Source organism: Harpia harpyja, chromosome 14, assembly GCF_026419915.1.
Source record: "Harpia harpyja isolate bHarHar1 chromosome 14, bHarHar1 primary haplotype, whole genome shotgun sequence".
NCBI lineage: Eukaryota > Metazoa > Chordata > Aves > Accipitriformes > Accipitridae > Harpia > Harpia harpyja.
In genome coordinates this window covers 4,235,052-4,257,038 of record NC_068953.1, presented here as the reverse complement: position 1 = coordinate 4,257,038, position 21,987 = coordinate 4,235,052, and the positions used below count along the sequence as shown (strand labels likewise).

The 21,987-nt window shown below is 37.2% G+C and overlaps 1 protein-coding gene across 4 annotated transcripts in view; it reads right to left on the bottom strand.

The window, feature by feature from the left end:
• Positions 1–21,987, bottom strand: part of PITPNC1 (phosphatidylinositol transfer protein cytoplasmic 1) — a 95,042-nt gene that overhangs the window by 17,596 nt on the left and 55,459 nt on the right. For all 4 annotated transcript variants that reach the window (XM_052808561.1, XM_052808559.1, XM_052808557.1 and 1 more), the window contains 2 exons: positions 16,464–16,535; positions 4,211–4,306 (listed from right to left, as the gene is read on the bottom strand). In XM_052808561.1, coding sequence (XP_052664521.1) covers positions 4,211–4,306; positions 16,464–16,535 — 168 coding nt within the window. The remainder of the gene's footprint in view (positions 1–4,210; positions 4,307–16,463; positions 16,536–21,987) is intronic.

Below are 21,987 nucleotides of genomic sequence, written 5' to 3'. Positions count from 1 at the left end.
TCTGTAACGTGATAGAGTTTTTGTTATTCTGAAAGCACCTGGACAGTAGTAAGCTGGACCTATTACAGTGCAGCTGTGTTAAAGTGAAAGAAGCCAGCAATTGAAGATGAAAACTGCAGCAGCTGCATGAAATCTTTCTGTTTGGAGGTAACTTAAAAGTTTATTCCATTTGTCCAACTCTAAACTGCTTTGTTATAAACAGGAAATGAAACACTGTTAAATTTTGAGAACTTGAATATGTTCACAAAGAACATTTTGCTCAGTAGCTCACATCTACAGTAAATGTTTCATTTCAGTGAATGATTCACTTGAGGCCCTCACTCTTCAGCATAGCTCAGTTTTATTCTTTTCTACAATCCAGATAAATATATATGTCTATATTGGGAATACGTGATGGCTGGTGATACATATTCATTGACGGTAAAGTCACAAGGAAATTACTTTACAGAACGTACAACTACTCTTACCTGTAGGCTTGTACATTCTTTATACAGAAGTAAAAAATTTGTATTCAATGTACCATGTACATTCAGATTTGGAAACATATGTGAATCCTTACAGAATAACAGGCAAACCTGTTAGCTTGGATCTAGATTCAAGCTTTCTCAATTTGGAACCTCACATTTAAACTTCTTACAGGTTTAAAGATTTTTAGGGCCATGCTTGTAAAAAAAAAAAAAAAAAGCTTTATATAAGATGTGGCAGCACTGCTAAGTATTCTGGTGGCTACTTCACAATGAAGTTTGTAGATGGTCATTAAGTTAATTTTAAGTCATCTGCTTTGGAATACCCAGAATTGCTGCAGTTATACCTCCTCCAGTCTTCTACAAGGGCAAATCTTTTGACAGCAGAAATCAGTATACCTCCATGGAAGACAGAATTGGACTCTGTGTATGTGTTTGTAATAGCTAACAACTGTCTTCTGATTCACTGTTTACTTGGTGATTTAAGTCCTTTTGTGCATACACTGACAGATAAGCCCTCTATTCTTAAGGGAATTCAAATCACTTGGATGATTCTGGTCAAGAGATCACTCAGTATTATTGGCAGAGGTTCCTTTAAAGTGTTCCTCAATGTAACAACAGCTATCCATAAGCCTCCAGCTAACTGTATTTTTTACTTTTCAATTTTAGTTGATATTTAGAAGGAGAGAAAAAGCAGATATACACGAAGTTGAATTCAATCACTTTCCCTTCAACTGTCATGACATTTTCATGGAACGCTTTTCCTCTCTCATCAGTACCAGCACAAGTCAAAATGAGCTATGCAATTCAAATCAAATATTATACATATGAAGATGTTTTATACATTTTGTCTTTTTATGTGTGAATCATTATTATGTAAGTTACAATGGAAGGAAGAATATAGATCTTTTTATAAGATTCATGTCAGGGCAACTGAAAAATAATTTTTTAGATCATAGGTGCTAGGAAGCAGAGAACAGTTGCTTCACTTGTTTGTACTGAGCCTGATGCTGTGGGTCCCTTGGATATCTCCTGAACCCTCCTGTGGTAACTGTAATATTATTACCTCTATTGATGATACTGGTGTAATACATACACAACCATATCTTCTGTTTATATAAATGAGAAAAACAACACTAAAGCTGCTGTGGTTCATTCTGTTATAATCAGTGAGTTATCTGATGCACTAATTCAAAGAAAGGTTGCAGTCATATTGTAGAAAGGGTCTTTTCATACAGAGGGCTCTGAAAAACTTAAGATATTGACCCAAACAGTTTATGAAGGATAACTGAGCACTTTAAAGCTAAAAATAATGGAGAACACAAATACTAGCTTAATAGCAACTATGGAATTAGTGCTGTCTGATCATATCAGAAATCGTCCATCTACAAGCAGGCTCATAAGCACTAACAAAGAGCAAGCAGTTGAAGTAGTGTGTAAAAGGTTTACATTATTTAAGTTACCTCTCTAATATACAGTAATACAACTAAATAATGAAATTTGCTGTTAAAAACTGAAGTATATTTTTAATTGAAGAGGGATGCACTTTTGTCCGGATATAAAAGAAATTTAAAGATCATTTCTAGAAGCTGCTAAGTATGCTGACCCTGATACAGAACCTGCTTAATTTTAAGCATGTGAAAGATCCATTGAAATGAAGAGATTACTAACATGCCTGAAGTTAAAAATCATTCTCATTGGACTTTCTGGATGGGAGTCAGAACACTTATCCCATGGGATCTAATTCTTAAATCCTGAGGATTGTACTTCACTTTTAATCTTTAAACTTAGTATCAATTCAGATTAAATGATCTAAAAGCAGCCAAATTGTTGTTATTAGTGTAACTAAAATACCTATCTAAAGCTTACAGTAAATGGTTTTCAGTTATCTCTGAAACTGTTATTTGGAAAACACAGATCGTTTCTCATTTACATAGTTACTTTTTTATGCTGTTCTGACTGAAAACAGACAGAAATTACAGTTACAAACATTTAAACTGTTTTTATAGTCCCTAAATTACGTAAGAGGCCTCATCAGAAATGGGAATTTGGCTTCATGTTCATGCAGTAGCTTAAAAACCCAATAGTTTGTAAACTTTGGAAAATAGTGAATTTGACTATTATTTATTCAATATCAATTACAGTATGTGCACAGTTAAATGCTAAGGTGTTCTCTCTATTTTGTATGAATTCTGAAACAGAATTTGGTAGCCAACATACAAATCATCCATCAGTACAGAAAAAACAACAGATGCTGGGCTATTTTTGTTGTTTAAACCCATATAAAATTCCATTTTGCTTGGAATCAGGTCTCTAGATTTGTCTTTGAAATAACAACACAAAGACCCTGAAATTATCTTCTCACATAACATGAGGCTGGTTTTCTATATCATACGATTAATCACATGGAAATTATGCTTAATAGTTGGCTATTAAAAATGGGACGGAAAGCTGAAAAGCTAGATGTTACCTTCATGTTTACAATTACTGGAAGTGCACACACTGAGATGAAAAATGTTACGTGATTTCTGAAAACACAGTCAAATGCTGACCCCTTCAATAGCAGCAGTCATTCCTAAATGGAACCAGAAGACTGTGGAATTCAGATAAGATGATGGGACCAATAAGCTGTTTCATGAGGTGTTATGTAATTTTTGGTATGAAACAGATGGATTTCATTATCTAAAGAAACTAATAAAATTACCTTTCATTCTACTATATACCCAATTTTGTTTTATGATCCGTACATAAAATGTGAAATAGGATCTATAAATGGAACATAACAAGTACCTGACTTTTTTAGTCTGAAAAATCACGTCTCCTATGGTATAGAAATATATTCATTGGCAAGTCTTCATTTTCTATCCTAAAAATGATTATGTAGTCTCGTTTTGTATAGTCAAACAGCTGCCATACTCATTGCCAGCTATGAATATATACTTGGCTCCAGAGGCAAACCATATCTCCAAAATTAAATGCAAGCATAGATTTGATCGTTCCTCTCTAGCTACTTGTTATGAACCATCATTTTTCAAGTCTGAGGTTAAAACATTGAGACCTTATCTTCATTTGCATGGTGGCTGCTGATTTCCAAACAGTGAATTGCATTGACCTAAAAGAAACATGCTCTTCAGAGATGTGCACTATCAAATATACATGGGAGCAATTTCCAAGGGAATTTTAAGAGAGTGAATGTGTCTCCTGCCATTGATGGTTTTTGGCAGATTTACTGCAGTATGTAGCATACTTCAGTCCCTCTTGGTCTTGTGTCATGGTTGCCCCCGAGCAACTGTGCATCAACCCTATTCTCGCTGCAGCATATCTGTCCTTTGCCTGGGCTTAGGCACTTTGCATGACTTATTAATTGGGGTGGGATGCAAATAAGGACAACAGTAATGTTTAAAACTGCTCAGACCTGGAAACACTTAACTGAGCTTCATGATTCAAAGAAAAGTCCTTTTCTGCTTTGAACGAATTCAGCTGAATATCAAAGGTCTGGTACAGGATATATTCTGATAAGGGTATGAAAGCATTTCAAAAGGTTGGAGGAATCATCTGCAAAAGAAAGTGTCAGACAATCTAGACAGAGATGTTGCTATCTGCTTCCCCTCTAATCGAAAGCTTTTTAAATACTACTGACCAGCAAGATTTCGTACCAAAATAAGATTGTTTTGATTCCTATCGAGGCTTTCCTGCGGCCTTTTACATACCCTTCTTCACCATTTCACAATCAAGTTGTCTCTTACCTCTGATTCTTTGTAATAGCGCTCAGGAATTTCATCGCTGGCAATATCAATAAAGCAGACTTCTCGCTCCAAATCTTTCGCTTCTTTGTCAAAAATCTGCAAGAGTCAAAGAAATTCAACACTGTAACAGAACAACACCCTTACAAAATCCCCCTGGAATAATGGTTACAAGTGTTTTCAATGACTCGTGCAACATAATGTATTTCAGGCTTGCGCCTGAACAGCTTCTGATGTAAGATACTGAAGTTTTTGCAGGGACACAGTCACATTCTCTAGCCTACTACAGACATCAAAGGGAAGAAAATGGGTGTTCTCAAAATCATATATGAGCAAGGTATTCCTAAGCAAGATTAACAACAGTTTGAATGAATTACGCCACAGACTTTTTTGGGGAACAATCCACTATGTCAGATCAAGAGACAGTGGACTGTTAAATACAACACATTGTTTTCAGTACTAACTGCTCACCCCGCTGTTCTTTCTTGCACTTTTTGGAATAGAGACTTCAGTCACAAACGGTAAAGTCAATAACTAGGATTGGTTTTATTGTGTTCTCTAATCTTTGAACTAGATTCCATCACTGTGTAAAAAACCTGACTTTCTGGACTTTGGGTGTTTCCAGCCTTTTCACTCTAGGGACAATAATGAAATGCAGGTGTTTTGTGTGAACTAGTGAGGCTAAGTTGCTGTTATACCGAGAATCAAAATTTTGGTTGAACCGCCCTCAGTGGAAGCTGGAAACTTCCACTATCCATCTGTGCACACATAGAGCTTATTTTCATTTTAATCCTTTAGGACCTGGTTTTGAATACCAAGTCTTTTGTTCTATGCAAGGCAAATGATGGGTATATTTTGAAAATGCAGGTCATTTGCATCTGCAGTGTAGTATACTTCTGTGTCCATAATTTAATTATTTAGGCATCTTAGTGACCCATGTGGCTTATGCTATGTCTGCAATAAATTTCTACTCATGATTCTGGGACTTGGAAATAGTGACTAGTTAAAAGGCTATCATGAATTAGTCCCACAAAATTCAGGGAAGTTGTGCATACACTGTCAAGATCAATAACAAGCTAACGATGTGTTTTTTCCTTTGGGGCACAATGTTCTATAGCTAAGGTTTCCAGAAAGCATAAATATTTTTGTTTTCTTTTTTTTTTTTAAATAAATGTAGTGAATGCTCTGTTAATTTCATTTCATTTCATTTCATCCTAGAGGAACACTTAAAAATACAAAATGCCAGCAACTATTCAGTAACAAGAATGCTACTTTATTATTTCTGAAAGAAATGTGGCTGCCCATTTAAAGCATTCAAAGTGAGCAAGGGACTACAATGAACAAGTATACCAGCTGATAAGGACAACATTGCTCAGGAAATCATAATTCAAATAAATGAAAAGCTGAAGTTTGACTCTACAGTTTTAACTTGTCTTGGTAGTTAACAGTACTGGAATAAAACAGGCAACACTGAATGCTTACTGAACTGGATATAAAATGTTAATATGTCTGCAACTGCAGAAGAACAGAACAAAGGGAAACTCCAGTCTGTTTTTATTTGTGTACTTATTTTCCTTCTCCAATCCTTGTTTTGCAAAAAATTATGTTGATTATTTGAACAGATTTGAGCTGAGAGGTCCTTCTCCTGTTGTGCTCTTTCTTCGAATTGGGGTACATTTTTTTAAACAACTGTTATGGTTTCTGTATATAATATAGGTCACTTTTTATAAGCTTCCTCACTTGCTTTTTTCCTAAACAAATTCAGATATACAGAGCAGGCCCTCAATGAAATCAGTTGAACTATTTCTGGAACAATATGCATTTCACCATAATCTCTGAGCTTTAAATAAAATGATGGAGATTTCTCTTAAATGGACATTATCAGGTCAGCTGAGGCTCTGAATCAGTACAAGGTTTAAATACAAGCCTAATAAATTTAAGCACATGCATATCTCTGCACATTTGCAAGGACCTAAATTGGGACTGTTACCCAATATCTGATGTGAAGAAATGTGCCCTGCTCTGTCACAGGCTTGATCCACACATTGCACCTCTAAGTAATATAGTTTTAAATTCTTCTTCTCTCCTTAAAACGCTTTGATAGAAGTGGGGATGACAGATGCCTTTGCCAATCTGTCAAAACCAGGAGGAATTTTTCAACCATTTCAACTATGCCTTATTTGCCGCTTAGGCTATCTCTGACCATTTCCTCCATTCCAAAAGTTTGTTGAATGACATTCTCGCTTCCCTTTGCTGGCAGAAGTCGTTGTCTAATCATTTATGCTTCTCCCCTTCTTAGATTGTCCTCACAAGATTTGCAGATAGAGATTTAATCTTCTCATTCTATCAGCAGTAGAAAATAGGAAGTCATTAGAGAACAAGACTGATTTCTTAGCTCTAATTCTCTTATTGCCTCTCCTAGCCACATAATCTGGGATTGTCTTAAAACCTGTAGGGAGGATGGGTTTGTTGCATTTGTGATCAAAAAGACTAGAGAAATTTAAAAGTTTTAAAGGAAGAGATTAAAGGCCACGAAAAGAAGCATAAGGCTCCCAATCTGTGCAACTGTATTTGCAAATGTGCAGAAAATGAATGGTGAGAACAATCTGTATCCTTAAGGAGATGATGTAGAAAGGCAGAATATTAAATATTATATTGGAAAGAAAGGGACAGGCTTTACATTTGGAAGCCAAGTAATTAATTGAGATTGAAATACATGATCAAATAGAAAACAAAGACATTCAGGCTGAAGCATCCTTTTTTGCTGTGATTTTTTGGGGGGGGTGGTGGTGGTGGTGACAGCTTTTTTACAACAGACAAACATTCATACATTTCCACTTTCTAAGAGGAATGAAACCTCATCATTATTTAGACTAATTCACCCACAGAATGACAAAAAGTGGAAGAAAGGTTTTAATTGGGTCATCTTTACAATTGTCAATAGTTTCTTTTGGGAAAATTTTCAAAAAAAACCCTGGCAGATGATTCTAGTACCTCAGGAAAGAAAGACTATATATACAGGATACTGCAGAAATATAAGTGCAGCTATATTTAAAAACCTTTCCTTCATTTTCCTCATGACCTACAATGACATGTCCTAGCACATACTTTGCTAGTGACTTCTCTTTGCCTTGTAGCCAAAGCCAGAACAGAAAGTCAGGTTATGAGATGATGGTAAGCCAACAACAAATTTAATGTCTTTTTTCTACAAGCTCCTTTCCCATTCTTCTTTTTCTTCTATCTTCAGGCTAAGTTGCTGGCTTCAACCTCATTCAGATGTATGTAATCCAAAATTTAACTTTTATGGAAAATCACCACAGCTAACTTGGTTTAGATGTAAATAGTATAAAGCCAGACTCTGCTGAATCCATTAAGTACATTCACACTGGCAAACTCCTCACTCATCTGTACTACTAAGACTCTGAGGGTCAAATCTGTGCTTGTTTGGCCTGGCTTTGTTTCATAATATATGATTCTCTCTTGTGATGGTTTTTTTCTATCAAGAGCAAAGAAGGTATTCAAGGGATTACCATCTGGAAAGTTGTCCGTCTCTGTCTTTACTACAAAATGGGTTTTTTACCAGCCTAGATACAAGGAGTTTGTGGTCAGAAGGCAGCTAATTTGCATTTTAAACACTAATACATACAGGACATAAAATTTCCTGTAGAAACAGTTAAATAACAGGTCAACTTAGAAATAAAGACAAGTTGCTAGAGATGAAAGTGATAAGGCAACCTATATAGAAAATTCAACACTATAAACAAGCAAGTTTGGAAATGGGTGTGTTTTTTTCTGAAAGCTATTTTTTCCGTCCCTTGTAAGGCTTTGGGTGAGACAAGATCACTATGTTTTCCTTACTTGTTATGTTAGATCCAGATAGTCAGCCACTGCTGAGAAATGCAGCTAAGGCAGAGAAACGAAACAGATAAGAGCTAAAAGATTTTTTTTTCCCCCAAAAAGCATAGCACTCCTAAATTAATTACAGGCGGGTAATATGGTAGCAAACATGATTATTATTCCATATGCTAAGTAATCAGACACCTGTGCCTATCTACAAACTGAATCCAAAATGACTACATTGTTCAATGTGTAAATGTAATTTATTGAGATGAGAATTTCTCCCATAAATCAAATTTCCTCTTCCATTAAATCCTTCTTTGAGTTAACATCTATGCCTGAAAGCATTGTTCTTCCCTCTCTGCCTCCCCATTCCCTGCCCTGCCAACAAAGCCAACAGGCATCCCTATGAACTTAAATCTTAACTTTGCAGTAGCTGGATATCACAAGATGACATCTCAGTGGGATAGGCAGGCTATGACATGAATGGCATGACAGAAATATCTTTAAACATTAGAATTTGAAATGAAATTAAATTTATCTCTGCCTTTCTCACCATTATATTGATCACTCATTGTCATCGAGCTTCAAGAAAATGGAAAAAATACAGTACGCAGCTAGAAGAGCTCCCAAGCTTAAATGCATATATGCAACATATATGCTTCTTTTTTAATTCAAATATTGATATTTCACTGAAGTTTTTGGGTTTTCTCTGTATTTTCTCCCACCACTGAAATGTAGTCTAGCTATGTAACTTGCAGGTATTTAGCAATTTATATGATGACGAGCGCTTTCTGTGAGCAGAATACATATGTATCCATCATTCGTAGGATGGTTTAAATCTAGATTTCATAGTATGTGAAAGTTAGAGGTATAATTGCAGTAAGGACTGCAAGAATGATCCTTTTTTTTTTTTTTTTCTCCTATTAAAAAAGGTAAACTCTGGCACAAAACCTACTCTCCACCTTGAAATTCTGATCTCCTTAGATTGCCATCGTCAGAACTACTGGCTAGTATCCAATTTATTATTACAGCATTCTTTAGCAGGCTGTGTCATCTGGTCCACTTTAACTTTCATTTTTCTGAAGGAAAATTTGGTCTAAAATAAAAGAACACCTACTTAGAACTTGATGTATGGAGTTTTATTCAGCGTATAACTTTTCAGTAACTCACGTTCCAACCTCAGTTACCCCCAAAGTCCACTAATTTACTTCTGAGATTTACTTGGGCGAAGATTACAGGAATTGACCAATTTCAAACCTGTTCACTGGCTAAAATTATTTATGTGGACACACATAATTGGGAGCAATTCTTTTATGGAAAAAGATTGAATCTCTCCCTGAGAGCAGTAAATTCGGCTCACTGAACGGCATGGGAATATCACTGTCTGCTGCCGAGTGGAAGAGGCAGTTACATATTTATCAGCAGCGTTGCTCCCTGCTCCTTTTATCTCCATGTCACGACTCCTCTATTATTCCATCTCTTATAAAATATCTCATTTAGATTTGTACTTTCTGAACAGAGAAATGTATTTTTATGTAATTATGTCGAAGTAGCTATGCTTCCAAGACCGTACTAGACTATCAATAATATTTACTGGGATTAGTTTTTTTTTAAGTCACATCTATTTCAAGTGCTAGATTTACTAATTAACTTCAGCAGTTCATTTAGAAAAATCAAAAAGTAGAGGCACAACCACAATACTTGTTCACACTCTCTGTCAGTATGGGCCTTATCTTATGTTCTGTGATAGCCATATGTGCTTGGGACATACTGTTTGTAGTTATGTTCAACAAAAAGAGAGCTCTTCACACAGAAGGAATTTTAGGCTAAACTCTCCACTTGTTTGCCTGTATTTTTTGAGACTTATTAGAGGGGGAAAGCTTCACGAAATCAAGATTTTCCATTGCAAATTATACAGGGGACAAACAGATACTCAAGACCATCATGCAGAAAAAGTCCAGGTGCAAATAAAATCACCCCTAAAAGTGACCCTAGCTTTGATTTTGACATGTTTTGCAGTGATGCCTAGCAATCCTTTAGACAATTTACAGGATGATATCCTGTAGTGCAGTAAGGCTAAGCCAGGGCACAGCTGAATCCATTTCAGCTGAAATGAGTGTTTCATGGCTGTTTCCTTAAATAGCAAATTTAAATTTAATTTACATATGCTATATTGAAGTTTGTTACAACCTAGTTCTATGTTACTAGAATAGGAGACAAAAATAAGGGGAAAAAACCACCCTAAAACCAGCAAAACTAGAAATGGCTTTTCTTCTTAGCTGGCCATACCTAAAATTTATTTTACTTTAGTCAAATGTTTCACAACCAACACTTCAGAAATACACACTAAGGATAAAGCATGATGAAGCATCACTTGTAGGGCTGCAGAATTAGAACTCACCATCAAGAAAGGATTTTCTAACTTTAAATGATGGCACTGCAATTTACTTAGGTAGCACATCAAATAATATCTGCTATTAGCTGGCTGGTTTTAGTGTGCTCAAGCTATTAATGTGTCAAATGATACTGGTGTTAATTTATAACTATATGGAATATAGAACTACCTCTTGTTTTCATTTGGCAAATGGTCATTCTGAGACATGCATTTTCAACACTATACTATCTCTGAAAGGCAAGAAACACGTTGATAATATATTTTTCTCTTGATTGACAAAGAATTAATGTTGTAGCTCTTATGACTTTATCAGCATTGCTGAGCCATACACTTACAAAAATTTGCCCAATGATACCCATACTTTGCAATCTTGAAATACAACTCTGCCTTGAAATCTTGACTCCGCACCTTCATTACCCTTGACAATAATGTTATTCTTGCTAATATATATCATGGCCCTTTAACAAAAAGAAAGAATAAGTTATTTTAAGATCTTGCATGTTATTCTTTAATAATCAAGATCCAGCCATTGAGTTTTCCAGAGCAAAATGTTATGCTACAAAGAGCAAGGCACTGTTACATACAGTGAATTTCCATTATTGACAACTATTGGATCATTTTTACAAGCTGCACTTTTTTTACTTTCCCCAGGCACTATCAGACAGCAAAAATTCACTGCCCAAATATAAGCAGAAATTAATTTTGTGACTAAAAAACAAAGCAAACCAACAAAACCCAGTCAAACATAATGATCCTTCTGCAACAAATAGGAAAATTGAAACGTCTCTGTAATTCAGTGATTTGCTTGAACAGTGCCTTCACTCTACCTTTCCTCTACCTTAAGCTACAGACTGCTTTTTAGAAATTTTCACCAGGACTAGACTGTGGCATGCAAGAATAGACACGGAGCTGCAGTACATAAGATCACTGCGCATTGATTACAATATCTACTAGAACCGTGTGGTGGATCCTTTGTAATCAACAGAAAGCCTAAGTTGGTACATTTCCCACTAAAATAAAAAAAACCCAAAACGTGTGTCTGTACTGTACACTGAAAGAGTAAGAACAGAGATGGGAGAAAAGTGAGAGCAATACACCATTTAGAATAAAATTAGCCTTATGTGACATAAATACTGACCAATCAATAGACTCTTAAAAGAAAATAATATCTGTCCAAATAAAAAAAGAGGTTAACAAAGTCTGCTCATGAAAACCACAGACTAATCATTTATTCACAAACAAGCGATAAGTTATACCACTCCTGCCTGTGATTTCCGACCATTTCATTAATTAGATAACCTTAAGAATTTTCTTGTATTTAACTTGTGGTTTTAATACTCAAAACATAGACTTTGTGTATCTATATTCAAATTCCCTAATTGCTCATTTTTCTTAGGGGAAAAAAAGTGTGCACTGAGTGATTAATATGCACTTTTATAGCTTGTCTGTGTTCACTGAAGCTCTCTGGTGTAGGCACCTGCACTTCCCTCTTCCCAGCAGTTCCCACTGCAACCTTGACTTATAAGCAGCTAAAGATGCAATAGGGAAGCAGTATTTTCACATGCTCTACAGATACCACCCACAGTATCATCTACATTTTATAAAACATTCTAATTTTTATTTTAAATTACAAAATAGAATTTCTAAAAGTAAAATAAAAATAAAATTTCTCTTTAAACTAACAAGTTTACTTCTTAAAAGACCCGTAAAAGGAAACACTGAATGGCCTGACTCATTGGTCTAGTTTCTGACACTACTAATGAAGCTACAAAGCTGCAAGGTAGCAGTGACAATATTTGATGTACTAACATGCTCATCCAACACTGATTCTGTTTTTCTAAGGAGAGAGTTGCCATGCAAACGTCTAGATGCAATACAGCAAAATCAGCTGCGCTTTAGCACTACAAATCACAACTAGATGGATTTATGGTACTGCAATACTATCATCTATGCAACATTTTATCTAAATAAAGGGTTTTATTGTCCATTGTACTTTCTGGCAATGTTTCTATTTTTTCTGCAAATCAAGTGCAAACTTAAACAAATCAGAACAATAGTGCTTTAAGCACATTTAAAATAGGTTAAAATGATGACAAAGTCTAAGACATAGAAAAATCAAGTTCCAAAGCAGGTATCTATCTTTCACTAGTTTCTTCTATCATGACAATTGGGAGGAAAAAATCAGGACTTTTGCAACAAGTAATTAGGTAGAATTTTACCAGACAATGTAACATGTTAAATAAAATAATTCTAATAACATACTAGCCTGCTAAATGACAACAGGAACCCCAGAACATTTGTATTGCTTTCTTCCGCTCATCAATAGAATTAGCTTTAGTACCCTCATATCTAATTATTGCTTTTCACAATCAAAATCTACTTTATTAGATAGCATGGAAATGAAGAACAGATCAGGGTTCAAAGATTTCAAAAAACCTGTATGATCTCAAAAAATGTATTTAGAAATGGTTGAGTTAAAATCAGACATGTATTATTACCCTCATTACTGTAATATTAATATTCATTCAGTACACCTTGTATTACAACTGCAAAATTTACAGAAGTATTTTTTGGATTAATTATTTCTTCATCAGTCAAGTTTGACAGTTGCAATGAAAAAAATACAGTGTATCTATGGAAATCTATAGAAATAGATGCTATGTTTCCTGCTCTTTTCTGACTGAGCAAACATAGTGAAATTTAATCTAAACTTGTCTGATATGAAGGAGAAATACACTTCATATTTTCTTAAGTGGGGTTTAAGCCTACCTATTGAGTGATAGAAACAAGATCAACTCTTAGTCCTAGTTCCAAGTTGTTTGGTTTAACAGAAATCTCTCCACTGGCTCAATCACATCTCTCCGTATTTACTAACCTTCCAGCATTTCAGTGCTGTACCAGCCACATCTGTGTCACCAGATCAATGTCACTGGATCAACAGCAAAAACTGTAGATCTTCCACTGGTTTACTGTGTTCACACTAGTCAATAGCATAGCTCTCAGAATTACAAAATCATGGAAATTAGGACTGGAGTGCAGCCCTCTAGTTCAGCTTCTCTTTCTCCTCCTCAGTTCAAGTAAGGGTCAATTAAAACTGTTAATCTTGGTAAATACTTGCCTAGTCTGTGACTCAGGTACCACAATATAAAGGTAATATAATATTACCCCACTGGCGCTCTGGTAAAAATTACTTTTGAAGATCTGGATTCAAGCAGAGTAGAGATTCTTTGATTTGCATCATCTGAGTATCCTACCTATGTTACTTTCACCTTAAAATCACTGGTTGGGTACTATTCAGGGCTTGATTCATAGTATTTTAGCCACAAAGCTGACACACATTAAAAAAGTGAAAATTCACTGATTAAATAGCTTCAGTTTTTCCTCTGTTAGGCATCAGTGCAGAACATGTCTTCTCACTGCTGACATTATAATGTACCAGAAGACTAGTCTGCACCTTCCCTAAACCAAAGGTGTGGGCTTGCTCTGAATTAAAGTGCTGCCAAAAAGCAGAGGTGAACATTAAAGAGTGCATAAATTACATAATGTTCATATAGTTGGTATTGTAATACACTTCTTTGTTTTCCTCTCTCACTGATCTGGCTTAGACTAGCAGTGACTGAAAGTTATTGGTATCTGGTGGCTAATAGATGATCTCTGTCATGTTCCCATTGGGAAAGTGTCTGTATGCCAAAAGCACTATTCAAAATTATACCTTGTTCTTTTACATGTAATTATTCTGCCATAAGCAGTGCAACAGCTGTCAGCTTTATTAACACGCAGGCTCAAGGCAGTTAGGGAAATGTACCTCCCATCTGGAGAACAGAACACTTCAACCTTAACAAGGCTGCTAGAGGGACACCCCTGGAAACTGAAAGGCTTTGTGTCTCAGACCCCTTAAAAACCTGCTTTACTGCCTTCTTTCTCAAGAATGAGTTTAAACACTCCTTCATTAGGTCTCTGTATTACAGATCAAGTTTCCAGACATTTTAACCTGTATTTCACACCTATAAGAAACTTCTTCCCATAAGTCCGCAGCAAATGACTGTTTAAAGTGTACCAAAATGAAACATATATGTATTGGGTTTGCATGGCAAGGTTTTGGCAGCAGGGGGGCTACAGGGGTGGCTGCTGTGAGAAGCTGCTAGAAGCTTCCCCCATGTCCGACAGAGCCAATGCCAGCCGGCTCCAGGAGGAACCCGCTGCTGGCCAAGGCCGAGCCCATCAACAACGGTGGTAGCGCCTCTGGGATAACAGATTTAAGAAGGGGGGGATAAGTCCCTGCATAACAGCAGCTGCAGCTGGAAAGAGAAATGAGAATATGTGAGAGCAACAACCCTGCAGACCCCCAGGTCAGTGCAGAAGGAGGGGAGGAGCTGCTCCAGGCACCAGAGCAGAGATTCCCCTGTAGCTCGTGGGGAAGACCATGGTGAGGCAGGCTGTCCCCCTGCAGCCCAGGGTGGTCCACGGTGGAGCAGATCTCCACCTGCAGCCCGGGGGGGATCCCACGCCAGAGCAGGGGGATGCCCGAAGGAGGCTGTGACCCTGTGGGAAGCCCACGTTGGAGCAGACTCCTGGCAGGATCTGTGGACCCGTGGAGAGAGGAGCCCACGCTGGAGCAGGTTTGCTGGCAGGACTGGTGACCCTGCGGGGGACCCACGCTGGAGCAGTCTGTGCCTGAAGGACTGCAGCCCGTGGAAGGGACCCACGCTGGAGCAGTTTGGGAAGAACCACAGCCTGTGGGAAGGACTCACATTGGAGAAGTTCATGGAGGACTGTCCCCATGGGAGGGACCCCACGCTGGAGCAGGGAAGAGTGAGGAGTCCTCCCCCTGAGGAGGAAGGAGCGGCAGAGACAACGTGTGAGGAACTGACCCCAACCCCCATTCCCCATCCCCTGTGCTGCTGGGGGCAAGGAGGTAGAGAATTCAGGAATGAAGCTGTGCCCAGGAAGAAGGAAGGGGTGGGGAGAAGGTGTTTTAAGATTTGGTTTTATTTCTTATTACCCTACTCTGATTTGATTGGTAAAAAATGAAACTCTTTCCCCAAGTCAAGTCTGTTTTGCCTGTGACAGTAATTGCTGAGTGATCTCTCCCTATCCTTATCTTGACCCACGAGCCTTTTGTTATATTTTCTCTCCCCTGTCCAGCGGAGGAGGGGAGCGATAGAGCAGCTTTGGTGGGCACCTGGCATCCAGCCAGGGTCAGCCCACCAGAGTCCTTTTTTGGTGGCCCGTATGGGGAAACCTATTTGTGTATTAATCCAAGGGTTGAATCTTTACATGCCTGGCTTTATTGAACATTATTCTTTTCTTGCAAGTTGTATGACTCTGCTTTGCTCCCTGTCAGGGCAACAAAGTCCTACTGACCTCCTGCCTTCTATTCCTGAGCATCTCCTGATCAGCAGCTGCTTGACTACTCGCTCCCACCCTTCCTCTACAGAGGACTTTGCATAGCTAATTATTATCCTTTTCATCTCTAAGCTCCTAACTCTGAGAACTTTTTAACTTCTGGTGATTGCCAAAAGCATCACCTCAATAGTCCAGCCATTGTTCCCTTGAAGTTGTTTACCAGGATCTCTCATCTCTGACCATTGTTTAGTTTCCTGTTCTTTCTTCCTAACAGCTCCTTTGAATTCAACCCCCTTTACTCACAAAGAATAATGTGAAACAGATAAAGTAGAATACAATTACACCAAAAAAAAAAAAAAGTAATCTTTTTAGTCTCCATAAATATTCATCAGGACTAAATTCACATATGTAAATTATGTTGTGTTTAGAGAAGTAACAAGTAGAATGTGAGATGCAGAAGGGAAGTTATGTACACGAATCTTTAATTTCATGGTGCTTTAGAGGTAACAACTCTGCAAGCTGACAAGCAGCTTAACGAACAGGACACCCACATAGGTGCAACGATACAAGCCTGATTAGGCCTTTTTCCCAGACTGAAAGACCTACAACCCCCCGACATAGACCGTGATTAACTAAAAGGATTAGATCAAATTTTGCAAAAGCCATCATACTTACACTGTCATTGCTTCCTTTGTTGTCCTCGTATTTTGTCTCTATATGAATGGAGAATTTAGGCAAAAATGAACACTGCAACAAAAGAAAAATGTTTGACATAAAAAACATGCCTTGCTTCATCAGCTGACATTCAGTACATCCTGTTTGTTATCATCTTTCTTATTTTTCTTCAGATTACTTCAAGGAAAAAAAGTAAATGTACACAGAACATAACAGCAAAGGTTTTTATGATTCTGAAGGGATGTAGAGATTCTAGCTAAAAGTTGAATATTATAATGAAGATATAAATAAATTACTGTAAGTACTCTGGAATAGCTAGATACAATAGTTTTCATGCTTGCTATTTTTAAGAGTACAAATGTCCTGAATGTCTTACTGTAAATTCACTTCACTAAGATCTCAAGAGCAACCAGATATTCCTCATCATAGATTAGTCTATCCCCCATATACAATAAGTCAAGGACACTTCACTAGCTGCAGGTGCTAACCAAACGGGCAACAATGCTTTGATGCGTGAGGGTTTTTTCTAATTTTCAGTAAAAAATGAATTTTAGCATAATTTCCTATTAATGAAACTAAGATGGATTATGAGCTGCTGTGGAAATTCTTTTATACTAAACCCAAATCAATCTTTAGATAATAATGCAATAAAATTAAGAATGCACAAATATTTTTCTATTTAAGATATTTCTGTATTTTACATGGGAATAAATTTATTTTTCTGTCGATTGCTTAATTTAGTTGGCTTATCAAGACTAGAATTTATAATACCAGGCAACATAATTCCAGTTGAAAAAATATTTCAAATATCTTTCTTTAGCATTTTACAGTTCTTCTTTCAAACCAGCTTTTCAGATAGGCAGATAGAGTAGCTAACAAACTCTGAAGGATACTGGATCAGCATCTTTACTACTAGTCATCAAGTCTTTTCTTGCATTAACTGCCAGTGAAACTGAAGTGCCAGTTCCTTGTATGATGCATCACTAATACCCTATGGCAAAGTGTCTTTGTAAAGACTATGACTAATGTGCTGTACACACAGATTATACAACGAGGACATTATGATGCCTCAGTGTTCACATTGCTGTTGGTCCAAGTTTGGACTTGATCAAATTCAGAGTTCTTCTAAGGGAGGGGCTGATGACTAAGAAAAGAGGTGATTTAGAAGGCCAGCTGTAGTGCAACAAAATTGAAATGTGAAGCCAGCTCCTTTGAGACTGCAGAAAATATATTCCTGATTCCTTGGATATCACCCAACAAGACATTGTTCAATCGTCTTCTGATCATAGGATATCTAGTATTCAATAAGTACATCTAGAATCAATCCTTGTTGAAAAAATGAGTGAGAAAGTTTTGCCAAAGTAAGATTCTGGTGCCATGGAAGGCTTCTGGTCAAACTGTCTTGCCATTAACATAATGAAATACTCCCATGTTACATGTTGCTCCTGCAGATGCCCAGACCACACAGGCTTCTCTTCAGATCTTCCAAATGTTTTGCCTTTTATTAAAGATTTCTGTGGAGTAGCACATTTACGAGCTTCAGTCCAACCTAAACTGTGACTAGCTCTCAGCTATGCAACTTGTTCATTGAGTGAATATGTGGGAGGAAAAAAAAAAAATTAAAAAAAAAAAAAATTAGCAGTATGTGGAGTGCAGGATGGGGCAAGTTCAATGACAGGTCTACTAGCTCCTATTACCTATATTTCATGGGCAATTAAACATTTCCTATGTATACATCTCAGGAAGTGCCAGCTGAAAACATGCAATATTTATAAGCAGTCTGTCAGAACTGGGGATCTTGTAACACAGATTAACACCAAAAAAATCCAGATATTCTCTCAATTGAGGTTTCACTGTGTGTCTCAGTATGTTCCCCCTATTCTGACAGACACCCCAAGGCATCTGCACGCAAAAGCCTTGGCAAACAGTAGGCACTACAGGGAGAGAACTTGGGAAGGGAAAAAAAAGCCAAGGTTTGCCATAAGGTTCTAATTTTTACCTCAAAAATTAACCAAAAGTTGGAATGAACATCCTTGAACTACATTTATGTTATCTGGAAGAAGAAATGAATAAAAGGGCTTGATTAAAAGAATTCTTCAATCAAATATTCCTGGTGTAAGGAAAGTTGTAAATGTGATGTTACAAAAAAATAGGGAATGACCCAGGAGACACAGGGATACCACCATGTCCTAAAACAACGTTTGATGTCACTCAGAGGATTCATATTCAAATGGCATAAACCAACATTCTAGTTGTTTTTCATGTTTGCAGGAGAACATGGAGGGTTGAAAAGTAAATTACCACTGGAGGTGGATTATGAAAAGCAGATTTAAAAAAAAAGTGTATAACCTAATGACAGACATCTACTGCACAGTTTTTTGAGCATTTGGAAAATAACTACATAGGTGCTAGGGTGCTAAAAACATGGGTTATTGATATCAGAAATTTAGTGCATAGCAGCCTCGTATTTTACAAAAATGTATAACTACAGGGGTCACGGTCCAGGTGTACAGAGCTCTTGCTGACAACAACCTAGACCTCTGCATATGAGCATCCTGTGGGAGAGCATCCTTGAGGAAATGAGAGGAGACTTTCATTTAATATTTTATAAGCAGTTACTAGTACTGCTTACTGAATTGCAGTAACTGGTACTGCACTACTGAGGACTCAATGCTTAGGTCTGAGCAACAGCTTTTAGAAACATTTTCACTGAAAATAGTAGAGATGTATGCCATACCATCTATGATATACTAATTGTTTAGAACAGTTGTTAGGAAAACACAATTTACTAGCATCGTGTCTGCATATTTCAAGGTTGCTGCTCTAGGCCATGATTTACTCACATGTTAGTGTGTGTTAAGTATCTGCCCTCTTGATCTGAAGACCAAAATTTAATTTGCTTTGCTACACAATTACACAAAATCAACACTCCTTAAATAACATCTAGTAATTGATAAAAACAGAAAACAGAATGACATCAATGATCTATCACTAGTGGAAGGGTCATCAAGACTATAATGCTTGAGCAGACCAAGTATCTAGGTCCGAGCTTTGTGAGTTTGCAAACTTTTAAGTTATACAGTCTGAGTCCAGTGGTTTGTCGGAAACCTCAGCGGCTATGGAAACTGCTCTGACTATGCTGACTTTAACAGCTCTGGGCAGTGCAGTTCTCTCAGCTCTTTTAAGCAGTAGCAAGGTCCACCACAAGACTTGGTGCTGCTCTCATGGTCCCATTGTCAGGTTTGAAAACTCCATTGACAGAAGGAACTTCAGTATAGCATCTTCCACATTTACAGCTAACACCCTTACCAAAGCAGTTCCTCATCCCTGGTTCTGATTAAAGTATCTTTACTTATGATCTAACTATAGAAATTCAGGAGTTGTTGGATGGAGTACATTTTTCAATACTCAAAACCATTTGTCTTTATCATAATAGTTGCCTTTAGGTCACAGTTTCAGGTACAGTGGAGGACAAAAATGCAAAATACAAAAAACTTTTGTGCTGATGATTTGATGCATGGCTACAGTTTCAGAGGAAATTTTGAATAAAGCCAAATGCCAGATTTCCTTTTTACCTTGCAATTAAAAAATACCCACCATTTTCAATCACTGTCTAGAGTTTACCAGCAATGAGTCAGATCATGATACTTTGAAAATGCAGCCATTTCATATACTGAACTTAAGGCTACATTAGGCTGCCTGTAGCACTTCAGCAAGCCACTGCTTGAATCTAGTTGTTTCCTGTGACCCAGAATCTAAACTCTAATTAAAAAAAGAAAGAGATCTTCTAATCTTGTATTTCAAAAAAGAAACATTATGAAAAGACTAAGGATCTTCAAAGTATTATAAAAGAAGAATTGTAAGTGCCATTTACCTCAAGCCACCTCATCAGAGAGCAGAAAGTCTTATTTTGCACAAAGCTATCAAAAGTTAACCTCCCTGTGTATTTAGTATAAAGGCAAGGACTATAACAATCTAATTGGAGATTATAAATGGTGACATGAATTTACCCCATATGAAAACTAAAATTCACCAAAAAGTATTCCATTGCAAATACATCTCTCAAACTCAACTGATGGACAACCACTGTTTTAGCAGCTATGGGGGGTCTCACTGGCTTCCAGAAACACTTAGCAGGGTCCAAATTTCTGAACATTTCACAGAATGTCTCTCATGATTCATCAGCTGCACTCTGACTAATTGGCAGAGGGCTCTGGCAGAACCAGAAAACTGTTTATGCATCATTCAAAAGACTATTATTCATCATGCAAGAAGTTGTTGGGTTTTTCTCCCCTCCTTAAGTGGCTGCTTATTTACTTAGCTGGGGATTAAAAGTGTTATGCAACAGTCAGAATCAAACTTGGGAGTGAATGGTAGGTAATAAACCCTTTAGTAATTTTTTTTTTTTCTCCAAAGCACCACTCCCTTTCTGCTCTGCCTCCCCCGGGGGTGTGTGTTCTTCCAGCACAAACCTGGCAGCCGATCGATACACTGAGCACACGCAGGAATGTACAGGGCAGTTTTCAGTTTTCCATCTCACTATCTCTACAGTATGCAAGGTTCCTCTTTGAAAAAACATAGTGGCCAATTGAATCTTTAACTTGAAATTACACTTAAATTCTACATAATAGGACAAAATCTTCAGAGTCCTACTGTCTTCAATTATAAGGTTTCTTTGTGTAAAGCTCTCAAAGGAGGCGTCTTTTCTATTGTCACCTCCAGATTTTTTAGATGTGTTATAAACTCCTTAAAAATTTGTTATAATCCAGTACACCTGTGACACTTAAAAACAAATAAGGAGAATATTCTGGATTTTTTGTTTGTATGTTTTCTTAAACTTTCTATATTTGGCACTCCTTTTGGAAGAACCAGGAGAGGTGTAAGGCTCAAGACAGTAACCAGTGAAATAGCTAGAGTCTGTAATAGTAATCACCACACATAAGCATGGGTATTTCCAGATTAAAATAAAGTGAAATGAAAGCAGCATACGGAAAACACAGACCGCAGTTGCATTTTCAATTCACTACAGATAACCTCTTGAAAAACGAAGGGCCTATTTTTAGCATGATGATTGATTAGTGTTGCCATAGCAATAAGCAACACTTACAAGAACAGAGTAGAACCTAAGTATGCCAAAACACTTGCCAAAGTCTTAAAGAGACAGTCAAACACATATGGTGTTTTACAATCGTTTTATGGGGAGGACTGTAAAAATAACCTTTCCATAGTAATTACGCCCGAGATGGCTGCAGGAACTACTATAGTTGCCAGTAAATAGGGTGGAGAGAGGGTAACTGAGAAAGGTTTCTTTACCCTCTGTAACCCGCTTTGTATGACTGAGTGCTATTTCATCAATACCGTTTTAGCTAGTTTCATTTTCCATTTGGTTTCTTTCTGCAGAACGTTTGAAGAACTGCTAGAGACCTCATCATTGCACTTCACTTCTGCTCCTTGTGAACATTAATCCACAATCCTTGGGAGTTATTTTTGTACAGTAAAAATTAATCCCACTTTTTTAAGCAGC